Source organism: Syngnathoides biaculeatus, unplaced genomic scaffold, assembly GCF_019802595.1.
Source record: "Syngnathoides biaculeatus isolate LvHL_M unplaced genomic scaffold, ASM1980259v1 ctg172_pilon_pilon, whole genome shotgun sequence".
Taxonomy (NCBI): Eukaryota; Metazoa; Chordata; class Actinopteri; order Syngnathiformes; family Syngnathidae; genus Syngnathoides; species Syngnathoides biaculeatus.
Genome location: NW_026907436.1, coordinates 1 through 12,399, shown reverse-complemented (window position 1 = coordinate 12,399; position 12,399 = coordinate 1). Strand labels below are relative to the sequence as shown.

General features: G+C 44.5%; 1 protein-coding gene across 1 annotated transcript; it reads right to left on the bottom strand.

Annotated features, from left to right (window-relative positions):
* Window positions 1-2,927: 2,927 nt before the first annotated feature.
* On the bottom strand, window positions 2,928-6,208 carry LOC133497134 (uncharacterized). The gene is made up of 3 exons (XM_061813307.1): window positions 5,719-6,208; window positions 4,558-4,768; window positions 2,928-3,518 (listed from the first exon to the last, which is right to left on the bottom strand). Exons 1-3 carry the CDS (start codon window positions 5,905-5,907, stop codon window positions 3,256-3,258), a joined length of 663 nt encoding a protein of 220 aa, XP_061669291.1. The 5' UTR covers window positions 5,908-6,208; the 3' UTR covers window positions 2,928-3,255.
* Between the last annotated feature and the right edge of the window lie 6,191 nt (window positions 6,209-12,399).

Here is a 12,399-nt window from a genome sequence, read left to right as displayed (position 1 = left end):
TTTATGCATGTTTTCTATAGAACTCTCCACCACACAACATTACAGGCCTTTGGAACCAACGGAAAAGCTTTAGTTTTGGAAATATTCACGTTTGTGACTTTTTTACATCCAAAAACAGCGTTTCAGAGCATGATGGCACAGTTTCCTCAACTTGGCTATAAAGTCAAATAGGATGCTTTTTTTGCCAATTTTATGCATGTTTTCTATAGAACTCTCCACCACACAACATTACAGGCCTTTGGAACCAACGGAAAAGCTTTAGTTTTGGAAATATTCACGTTTGTGACTTTTTTACATCCAAAAACAGCGTTTCAGAGCATGATGGCACAGTTTCCTCAACTTGGCTATAAAGTCAAATAGGATCTTTTCTTCTTGCCAATTTTATGCATGTTTTCTATAGAACTCTCCACCACACAACATTACAGGCCTTTGGAACCAACGGAAAAGCTTTAGTTTTGGGAATATTCACGTTTGTAACTTTTTCACTGCCAAAAACAGCGTTTCAGAGCATGATGGCACAGTTTCCTCAACTTGGCTATAAAATCAAATAGGATGCTTTTTTTGCCAATTTTATGCATGTTTTCTATAGAACTCTCCACCACACAACATTACAGGCCTTTGGAACCAACGGAAAAGCTTTAGTTTTGGAAATATTCACGTTTGTGACTTTTTTACAGCCAAAAACAGCGTTTCAGAGCATGATGGCACAGTTTCCTCAACTTGGCTATAAAGTCAAATAGGATGCTTTTCTTGCCAATTTTATGCATGTTTTCTATAGAACTCTCCACCACCACACAACATTACACAGGCCTTTGGAACCAACGGAAAAGCTTTAGTTTTGGAAATATTCACGTTTGTGACTTTTTTACATCCAAAAACAGCGTTTCAGAGCATGATGGCACAGTTTCCTCAACTTGGCTATAAAATCAAATAGGATGCTTTTCCTCCCAATTTTATGCATGTTTTCTATAGAACTCTCCTCCACACAACATTACAGGCCTTTGGAACCAACAGAAAAGCTTTAGTTTTGGAAATATTCATGTTTGTAATTACAGCCAAAAACAGCGTTTCAGAGTATGATGGCACAGTTTCCTCAACTTGGCTATAAAATCAAATAGGATGCTTTTCTTGCCAATTTTATGCTTGTTTTCTATAGAACTCTCCACCACACAACATTACAGGCCTTTGGAACCAAAAGAAAAGCTTTAGTTTTGGAAATATTCATGTTTGTAACTTTTTACAGCCAAAAACAGTGTTTCAGAGCATGATGGCACAGTTTCTTCAACTTGGCTATAAAATTAAATACAATGCTTTTCTTGCCTATTTTATGCATGTTTTCTATAGAACTCTCCACCACACAGCATAACAGGCCTTTGGAACCAACAGAAAAGCTTTTGTTTTGGAAATATTCATGTTTGTAACTTTTTTACAGCCAAAAACAGCGTTTCAGAGCATGATGGCACAGTTTCCTCAACTTGGCTATAAAATCAAATAGGATGCTTTTCCTCCCAATTTTATGCATGTTTTCTATAGAACTCTCCACCACACAACATTACAGGCCTTTGGAACCAACAGAAAAGCTTTTGTTTTGGAAATATTCATGTTTGTAACTTTTTTTACAGCCAAAAACAGCGTTTCAGAGCATGATGGCACAGCTTCCTCAACTTGGCTATAAAATCAAATAGGATGCTTTTCTTGCCACTTTTATGCATGTTTTCTATAGAACTCTCCACCACACAACATTACAGGCCTTTGGAACCAACAGAAAAGCTTTAGTTTTGGAAATATTCACGTTTGTAACTTTTTCACTGCCAAAAACAGCGTTTCAGAGTATGATGGCACAGTTTCCTCAACTTGGCTATAAAATCAAATAGGATGCTTTTCCTCCCAATTTTATGCATGTTTTCTATAGAACTCTCCACCACACAACATTACAGGCCTTTGGAACCAACAGAAAAGCTTTAGTTTTGGAAATATTCACGTTTGTAACTTTTTCACTGCCAAAAACAGCGTTTCAGAGTATGATGGCACAGTTTCCTCAACTTGGCTATAAAATGAAATAGGATGCTTTTCTTTTCTTGCAAATTTTATGCATGTTTCCTATAGAACTCTCCACCACACAACATTACAGGCCTTTGAACCAACCGGAAAGCTTTAGTTTTGGAAATATTCATGTTTGTAACTTTTTTACAGCCAAAAAAAGCGTTTGAGAGCATGATGGCACAGTTTTCCTCCTTGGCTATAACATCAATAGGATGCTTTTCTTGCCAATTTTATGCATGTTTCCAATAGAACTCTCCACCACAACAACATTAAAGCCTTTGGAACCAACAGAAAAGCTTTAGTTTCGAAATATTCATGTTTGTAACTTTTTTACAGCTGTTGGATATTTTATTTTCTAAATCATCATAAACTTAAGTTAGTAATCTGACTCCAATTTGTGACCTTACCCAACTGCCACTCATCCAACAATATGCACGCTCATTCTGCAATAGAAAGGTATCAGGAAGCCGGGATTTTCACACACACCTAGTGATTTATTCCTTCAACACACACCTGGGTCTCGGGTCCCTCTCATTATAACCCTGTACGTCTCTGTTCCCTCAGGCGACGTACTCTACATCCGAGTTTCCCAGAACAATTTTAAAGTACAATCTACTGATTCACTATTGGTTCTGTGTCTCCTGCAGGTATCCTTGGCGCTCTCTCATTGGTCTCCTTTGGTCCGCCCGGATGTTGGCCCGACTCCTCCCCTGCAGAATCGCGTGCTGGCTCCTCCTGGTGGTGGTTTCTTGACAGTAGTTTTTCCCACCAACTGCCTCTTGAGTCCTCTCTCTCCCCGCATCCTCCTTGCATTTAAGCACCGTCTGTTCTAAAACATTCCATTCTTGCACCGCATACCTTGTTCGTTCCACCAGTCACATGCTCAGCACTTTACAGTCTCACACAGGATGTAGCAACATCTAATGAACTACTTTAAGCTCAAACTCTTATATTCCTTTATTATATACACTTGTTTAATACATTTATCCAAACATTACATCAGGTTTCTAACAGTGAAATCAGTCTGTGTATGTTAGCCAACGCGTTCTATGTGTGCTATACGTCGACGTTTAGGCTATGTGCTTAGCCTCTATCAATACGGAAGCACACTGCTAACTTTCTAAACATCGATATTGCTAATCATGTTAAACACAAATGAGGGCAGGTGGCTGGATTCCGGTCCACCGACTTACATGCACCCGGTGGCTGCTCCTAACATGGAGTTCCTTTTTGTATCCGAGGCCCAAAAACCCTTTGCAGCAGAGAAATACCTCCTCGCAGGCGCATTGTTCCGGACGGGTCCTCCAGACAGGAAGCCCTGACCCCTCCTGACGGAGTTCTTCCTCTCTCGTCCTGCTCGGCATCCTTCCCACAGTCGCCATCTGGTGGGTCTGCAGAGGTACTGCCAGCCTCGAAGCATCGCTTTTTTTTTTTTCCACCGCAGGCGAGAGTGAAGACAAACACCACAGTAGGTCCTAGACGGGGCAATGAAATCACGGCATCCCGTAGGAAGCAGTCCAACGATATATACAATATTTTAAACAATGTACAAATGATGTTTAAAACCCTGGCTGTCGAAATAACTCCTGTGTTGTCGTTCTGCCGCGCAGGACTTATGAGTATCAGGGTTTATATATATATATTATATAATATATATATATTATTTATATATATATACACACACAAACATAACCAAGAAAAAATGCATTGACGCATAGACCCTTTCATACACATATATGTAATTTAGTCTGTCTCCCCATTCTCAAGGTCTGTAATTCATTGGCCCCAAGGAGATGTGTCCGTTCGGGCCTGTAAGACAAAGAAGACATGAGATTTCGCGTTCCCCCTCGTCCCCGTGCGCGCGGAGGGGCGATTTCGGGTAGGGCTGGAATGGTGTGTGTGTGTGTGTGTGCGTGTGTGTGCCTGCGGACATCGACCCACCCCTGCGCCACGCCATCGCGCCCCCAGAAGCCTCGTGTCGGCCTGCGGCGCCTCCTGTACCGGGCGTCCGCCCAGTCCTCGTCATCCTCCCAATACCACCCCATCTTCCCGTTTTCCTCGTGTTCAGCAAGCAGCGGAATGTCTTTTTATAATTTTTATAAAGACACCTGTTGTGCCTATGATACAAAGTCTATTCTCTACAGTCCAGGTCTCCTAATAAAGTGTTCAAGAACTTTCTTGTCTTCATGAACAACCGTTTTATATATAACACAGTTTTTCATAAATTTATACAAACATTACATCAGGTTTCTAACAGTGAAATCAGTCTGTGTATGTTAGCCAACACGTTCTATGTGTGCTATACGTCAACGTTTAGGCTATATGCTTAGCCTCTATCAATACGGAAGCACACTGCTAACTTTCTAAACATCGATATTACTAATCATGTTAAACACAAATGAGGGCGGGTGGCCGGATTCCGGTCCACCGACTTATATGCACTCGGTGGCTGCTCCTAACGTGGACTTCCTTTTTTTATCCGAGGCCCAAAAACTCTTTGCAGCAGAGAAGTACCTCCTCGTAGGCGCATTGTTCCGGACGGGTCCTCCATACAGGAAGCCCTGACCCATCCTGACGGAGTTCTTCCTCTCTCGTCCTGCTCGGCATCCTTCCCACAGTCGCCATCTGGTGGGTCTTCAGAGGTACTGCCAGCCTCGAAGCATCGCTTTTTTTTTTTTTTTTTTTCCACCGCAGGCGCGAGTGAAGACAAACACCACAGTACGTCCTAGACGGGGCAAGGAAATCATGGCATCCGGTGGGAAGCATTCCTACGATATATACAATATTTTAAACAATGTACAAATGATGTTTAAAACCCTGGCTGTCTAAATAACTCCTGTGTTGTCCGTTTTGCCGCGCAAGCACGTGTGAGTATCAGGGTTTATATATATAATAAATATATATATATATATTATATAGATTACCACACCCACATAACCAAGAAAACATGTATTGACGCATAGACCCTTTTTTACACAAATATGTAATTTAGTCTGTCTCCCTGGCCTCAAGGTCTGTGATTCACTGGCCCCCAGGAAATGTCTCCGTTTGGGCCTGTAAGACAAAGAAGAGATGAGATTTCGCTTTCCCCCTCCTACCCGTGCGCGCGAAGGGGCGATTTCGGGTTAGGGCTGGAATGGTGTGTGTGTGTGTGTGTGTGCCTGCGGACATGGACCCACCCCTGCGCCACGCCATCGCGCCCCAGGAAGCCTCGTGTCGGCCTGCGGCACCTCCTGTACCGGGCGTCCGTACAGTCCTCGTAATCCTCCCATTACCGCCCCATCTTCCCGTTTTCCTCGTGTTTGGCAAGCAGCGGAATGTCTTTTTATAATTTTTATAAAGGCACCTGTTGTGCCTATTATACAAAGTCTATTCTGTACAGTCCAGGTCTCGTAATAAAGTGTTCAAAAACATTTCTTGTCTTCATGAACAACCGTTTTATATATACACAGTTGTTTCATAAATTTATACAAACATTACATCAGGTTTCTAACAGTAAAATCAGTCTGTGTATGTTAGCCAACGCGTTCTATGTGTGCTATACGTCAACGTTTAGGCGATATGCTTAGCCTCTATCAATATGGAAGCACACTGCTAACTTTCTAAACATCGATATTGCTAATCATGTTAAACACAAATCAGGGCGGGTGGCCGGATTCCGGTCCACCGACTTACATGCACCCGGTGGCTACTCCTAACGCGGAGTTCCTTTTTGTATCCGAGGCCCAAAAACCCTTTGCAGCAGAGAAGTACCTCCTCGCAGGCGCATTGTTCCAGACGGGTCCTCCAGACAGGAAGCCCTGACCCCTCCTGACGGAGTTCTTCCTCTCTCGTCCTGCTCGGCATCCTTCCCAGAGTCGCCATCTGGTGGGTCTGCAGAGGTACTAACAGCCTCGAAGCATCGCTTTTTAAACGCAGGCGCGACTGAAGACAAACACCACAGTCGGTCCTAGACCGGGCAAGGAAATCACGGCATCCCGTAGGAAGCACTCCTACGATATATAAAATATTTTAAACAATGTACAAATTGTGTTTAAAACCCTGGCTGTCTAAATAACTCCTGTGTTGTCGTTTTACCGCACAAACACGTATGAGTATCAGGGGGTATGTAAGTAATATAATAATATATAATATATATATATTTTTTTTTTCCCCACACACACACAACCAAGAAAACATGCATGTACACCTTACACATAGACCCTTTTATACAATATATGTATTTTATCTGTCCCCCTGGCCTCAAGGTCTGTCATTAACTGGCCCCCAGAGATGCCTCCGTTTGGTCTGTAAGACACAATGACGTGAATTTCGCTTTGCCCTGCCCCCGTGCGCGCGGAGGGGCGATTTCCGGTTAGGGCTGGAATGGTGTGTGTGTGTTGTGTTGTGTGTGTGTGCCTGCGGACATCGACCCCCCCCTGTGCCACGCCATCGCGCCCACAGAAGCCTCGTGTAGGCCTGCGGCGCCTCCTGTACCGGGGCGTCCGTCCAGTCCTGGTCATCCTCCCAATACCCCCCCATCTTCCCATTTTCCTTTCCTCGTGTTCTGGCAAGCGGTGGAATGTCTTTTTACATTTTTTAAAAAGGCACCTGTTGTGCCCATTATACAAAGTCTATTCTGAACAGTACAGGTGTCCTAACAAAGTGTCCAAGAACAATTCATGTCTTCATGAACAACCATTGTTTTAAAAAATTAATCACTTGTTTCATAAATTTATCCAAACATTACATCAGGTTTCTAACAGTGGAATCAGTCTGTGTATGTTAGCCAACGCGTTCTACATGTGCTATACGTCGACGTTTAGGCTATATGCTTAGCCTCTATCAATACGGAAGCACACTGCTAACTTTCTAAACATCGATATTGCTAATCACGTTAAACACAAATCAGGGCGGGTGGCCGGATTCCGGTCCACCGACTAACATGCACCCGGTGGCTGCTCCTAACGCGGAATTCTTTTTTTTCATCCGAGGACCAAAAACCCTTTGCAGCAGAGAAGTACCTCCTCGCATGCGCATTGTTCCGGACGGGTCCTCCATACAGGAAATCCTGACGGAGTTCTTCCTCTCTCGTCCTGCTCGGCATCCTTCCCACAGTCTCCATCTGGTGGGTCTGCAGAGGTACTGCCAGCCTCGAAGCATCACTTTTTTTTTTTTTTCCAACCGCAGGCTCTAGTGAAGACAAACACCACAGTTGGTCCTAGACGGGGCAAGGAAATCAACCGGCAATCCCGTAGGAGAGCACTTCTACAATGTATACAAAATTTTAAACATTGTACAAATGATTTTAAAACCCTGGCTTCTAAATAACTCCTGTGTTGCCGTTTTGCCGCGCAAGCACGTATGAGTCTCAGGGTTTATATATATATATATATATATATATATATATATATATATATATATATATATATATATATATTATATATACACACACATAACCAAGAAAAACGTGCATTGACGCATAGACCCTTTTTTACACAATATATGTAATTTAGTCTGTCTCCCGGCCTCAAGGTCTGTGATTCATTGGCCTCCAGAAATGTCTCCGTTCTCGGCCTTATAAGACAAAGAAGACATGAGATTTCGCTTTCCCCCCTCCTCCCTGTGCGCGCGGAGGGGCGATTTCGGGTTAGGGCTGGAATGGTGTGTGTGCCTGCGGACATCAACCCACCCTGCGCCACGCCACGATCGCGCCCCCAGAAGCCTCGTGTAGGCCTGCGGCGCCTCCTGTACCGGGCATCCGCCCAGTCCTCGTCACCCTCCCAATACCGCCCCATCTTCCCGTTTTCCTCGTGTTCGGCAAGCAGCGGAATGTCTTTTTATAATTTTTATAAAGGCACCTGTTGTGCCTATGATACAGTCTATTCTGTACAGTCCAGGTGTCTAATAAAGTGTCAAGAACGTTTCTTCTTCATGAACAACCATCGTTTTATATATACACACTTGTTCATAAATTTATACAAACATTACATCAGGTTTCTAACAATGAAATCAGTCTGTGTATGTTAGCCAACACGTTCTATGTGTGCTATACGTCAACGTTTTAGGCTATATGCTGAGCCTCTATTCAATACGGAAGCACACTGCGAACTTTCTAAACATTGATATTGCTAATCATGTTAAACACAAATCAGGGCAGGTGGCCAGATTCCGGTCCACCGACTTACATGCACCCGGTGGCTGCTACTAACGCGGATTCTTTTTTTTATCCGAGGCCCAAAAACTTTGCAGCAGAGAAGTACCTCCTCGCATGCGCATTGTTCCGGACGGGTCCTCCATACAGGTAAGCCTAACCCCTCCTGACGGAGTTTTTCCTCTCTCGTCCTGCTCGCGGCATCCTTCCCACAATCGCCATCTGGTGGGTCTGCAGAGGTACTGGCCAGCCTGGAAGCATCACTTTTTTTTTTTTTTTCACCGCAGGCTCGAGTGAAGACAAACACCACAGTAGGTCCTAGACGGGGCAAGGAAATCACGACAACCCGTAGGAAGCACTTCTACAATATATACAACATTTTAAACATTGTACAAATGATGTTTAAAACCCTGGCTGTCTAAATAACTCCTGTGTTGCCGTTTTGCCGCGCAAGCACGTATGAGTCTCAGGGTTTATATATATATATATATATATATATATATATATATATATACACACACATAACCAAGAAACATGCATTGACGCATAGACCCTTTTTTACACATATATGTAATTTAGTCTGTCTCCCTGGCCTCAAGGTCTGTGATTCATGGCTCCCAGGAAATGTCTCCGTTCGGGCCTGTAAGACAAGAAGACATGAGATTTCGCGTTCCCCCTCGTCCCCGTGCGCGCGAGGGGCGATTTCGGGTAGGGCTGGAATGTGTGGTGTGTGTGTGTGCCTGCGGACATCGACCCACACCTGCGCCACGCCATCGTGCCCCAGAAGCCTCGTGTAGGCCTACGCGGCGCCTCCTGTACCGGGCGTCCGCCCAGTCCTCGTCACATCCTCCCAATACCGCCCCATCTTCCCGTTTTCCTCGTGTTCGGCAAGCAGTAGAATGTCTTTTTATAATTTTTATAAAGGCACCTGTTGTGCTATGATACAGTCTATTCTGTACAGTCCAGGTGTCCTAATAAAGTGTTCAAGAACGTTTCTTGTCTTCATGAACACCATCGTTTATATATACACACTTGTTTCATTCATAAATGTATACAAACATTACATCAGGTTTCTAACAGTGAAATCAGTCTGTGTATGTTCGCCAATGCGTTCTATGTGTGCTATACGTCAACGTTTTAGGCTATATGCTTAGCCTCTATCAATACGGAAGCACACTGCTAACTTTCTAAACATTGATATTGCTAATCATGTTAAACACAAATCAGGGCAGGTGTCCGGATTCCGGTCCACCGACTTCCATGCACCCGGTGGCTGCTCTAACGCGGATTTCTTTTTTTTTCCGAGCCCCAGCCCCAAAAACCCTTGCAGTAGAGAAGTACCTCCTCGTAGCATGCCGGCATTGTTCGGACGGGTCCTCCATACAGGAAGCCCGACCCCTCCTGACGGAGTTCTCCTCCTCTTCGTCCTGCTCGGCATCCTTCCCACAGTCGCCATCTGGTGGGTCTGCAGAGGTACTGCCAGCCTCGAAGCATCAATTTTTTTTTTTTTTCCACCGCAGGCGCTAGTGAAGACAAACACCAGTAGGTCTAGACGGGGCAAGGAAATCACGGCATCCCGTAGGAAGCACTCTACAATTTATATCAAAATTTTTAAACATTGTACAATGATGTTTAAAACCCTGGCTGTCTAAATAACTCCTGTGTTGCCGTTTTGCCGCGCAAGCACGTATGAGTCTCAGGGTTTATATATATATATATATATATACACACACACATAACCAAGAAACATGCATTGACGCATTAGACCTTTTTTTACACATATATGTAATTTAGTCTGTCTCCTGGCCTCAAGGTCTGTGATTCATTGGCCTCCAGGAGATGTCGTCGTTCGGGCCTGTAAGACAAAGATTACATGAGATTTCGCGTTCCCCCTCGTCCCCGTGCGCGCGAGGGGCGATTTCGGGTGAGGGCTGGAATGGTGTGTGTGTGCCTGCGGACATCGCCCCACCCTGCGCCACGCCATCGCGCCCCCAGAAGCCTCGTGTAGGCCTGCGGCGCCTCCTGTACCGGGCGTCCGCCCAGTCCTCATCATCCTCCCAATACCGCCCCATCTTCTCCGTTTCCTCGTGTTTGGCAAGCAGCGGAATGTCTTTTTATAATTTTTATAAAGGCACACCTGTTGTGCCTATTAACAAAGTCTATTCTGTAAGTCCAGGTGTCCTAATAAAGTGTTCAAGAACGTTTCTTGTCTTCATGAACACCATCGTTTTATATATACACACTTGTTTCATAAATTTATACAAACATTACATCAGGTTTCTAACAGTAAAATCAGTCTGTGTATGTTAGCCAATGCGTTCTATGTGTGATATCACGTCAAGTCAACGTTTAGGCCTATATGCTTAGCCTCTATCAATACGGAAGCACACTGCTACTTTCTAAACATTGATATTGCTAATCATGTTAAACACAAATCAAGGGCAGTGTCCGGATTCCGGTCCACCGATCTTCATGCACCCGGTGGCTGCTCCTAACGCGGATTTCTTTTTTTGTCATCCGAGGCCCCAAAAACCCTTTGCAGCAGAGAAGTACCCCTCCTCGCATGCGCATTGTTCCGGACGGGTCCTCCATACAGGAAGCCCTGACCCCTCCTGACGGAGTTCTTCCTCTCTCGTCCTGCTCGGCATCCTTCCCCAGTCGCCATCTGGTGGGTCTGCAGAGGTACTGCCAGACTCGAATCATCGCTTTTTTTTTTCCACACGCGGTTCTAGTGAAGACAAACACCACAGTAGGTCCTAGACGGGGCAATGAAATCACGGCAATCCCGTCGGAAGCACTTCTACAATAATACAAACATTTTAAACATTGTACAAATGATGTTTAAAACCCTGGCTGTCTAAATAACTCCTGTGTTGCCGTTTTGCCGCGCAAGCACGTATGAGTTCAGGGGTTTATATATATATATATATATATATATATATATATATATATATATAGATATATATATATATATCACACACACTAACCAGAGAAAACATGCATTGACGCATAGAGACCCTTTATACCATATATGTAGTTTAGTCTGTCTCCCTGGCCTCAATGTCTGTGATTCACTGGCCCCCAGGAATGTCTCCGTCGATCCTATAAGACAAAGAAGACATGAGATTTCGCTTTCCCCCTCGTCCCGTGCGCGCGGAGGGGCGATCGGGTTAGGGCTGAATGGTGTGTGTGTGTGTGTGTGTGTGGTGTGTGTGTGTGTGTGTGTGTGTGTGTGCCATGCGGACATCGACCCACCCTGCGCCATGCCATCGTGCCCCCAGAAGCCTCGTGTCGGCCTGCGGCGCCTCCTGTACCGGGCGTCCGCCCAGTCACTCCTCACATCCTCCCATACCGCCCATCTTCCCGTTTTCCTCGTGTTCGGCAAGCAGTAGAATGTCTTTTTATAATTTTTATAAAGGCACCTGTTGTGCCTATGATACAGTCTATTCTGTACAGTCCAGGTGTCCTAATCAAGTGTTCAAGATCGTTTCTTCTTCATGAACAACCATCGTTTTATATACACACTTGTTTCATAAACTTATATAAAACATTACCATGAGGTTTTCTAACAATGAAATCAGTTCTGGTGTATGTTAGCGCAAGCGTTCTATGTGTGCTATACGTCAATGTTTAGGCGATGCTTAGCCTCTGATCAATACGGAATCACACTGCTAACTTTCTAAACATTGATATTGCTAATCATGTTAAACACAAATCAGGGCAGGTGTCCGCGGATTCCGGTCCACCCACTTTCATGCACCCGGTGGCTGCTCCTAACGGCGGATTTTTCTTTTTTCATCGAGCCCCAAAACCCTTTGCAGCAGAGAAGTACATCCTCGCATGCGCATTGTTCCGGACGGGTGCTCTCATACAGGAAGCCCTGACCCCTCCTGACGGAGTTTTTCCTCTCTCGTCCTGCTCGGCATCCTCCCACAGTTCCCATCTGGTGGGTCTGCAGAGGTACTGCCAGCCTCGAAGCATCACTTTTTTTTTTTTTCCACCGCAGTTCTAGTGAAGACAAACACCACAGTAGGTCCTAGACGGGGCAATGAAATCATCACGGCAATCCTGTCGGAAGCACTTCTACAATATATACAAACATATTTAAACATTGTACAAATGATGTTTAAAACCCTGGCTGTCTAAATAACTCCTGTGTTGCCGTTTTGCCGCGCAAGCACGTATGAGTCTCAGGGTTTATATATATATATATTTATTATATA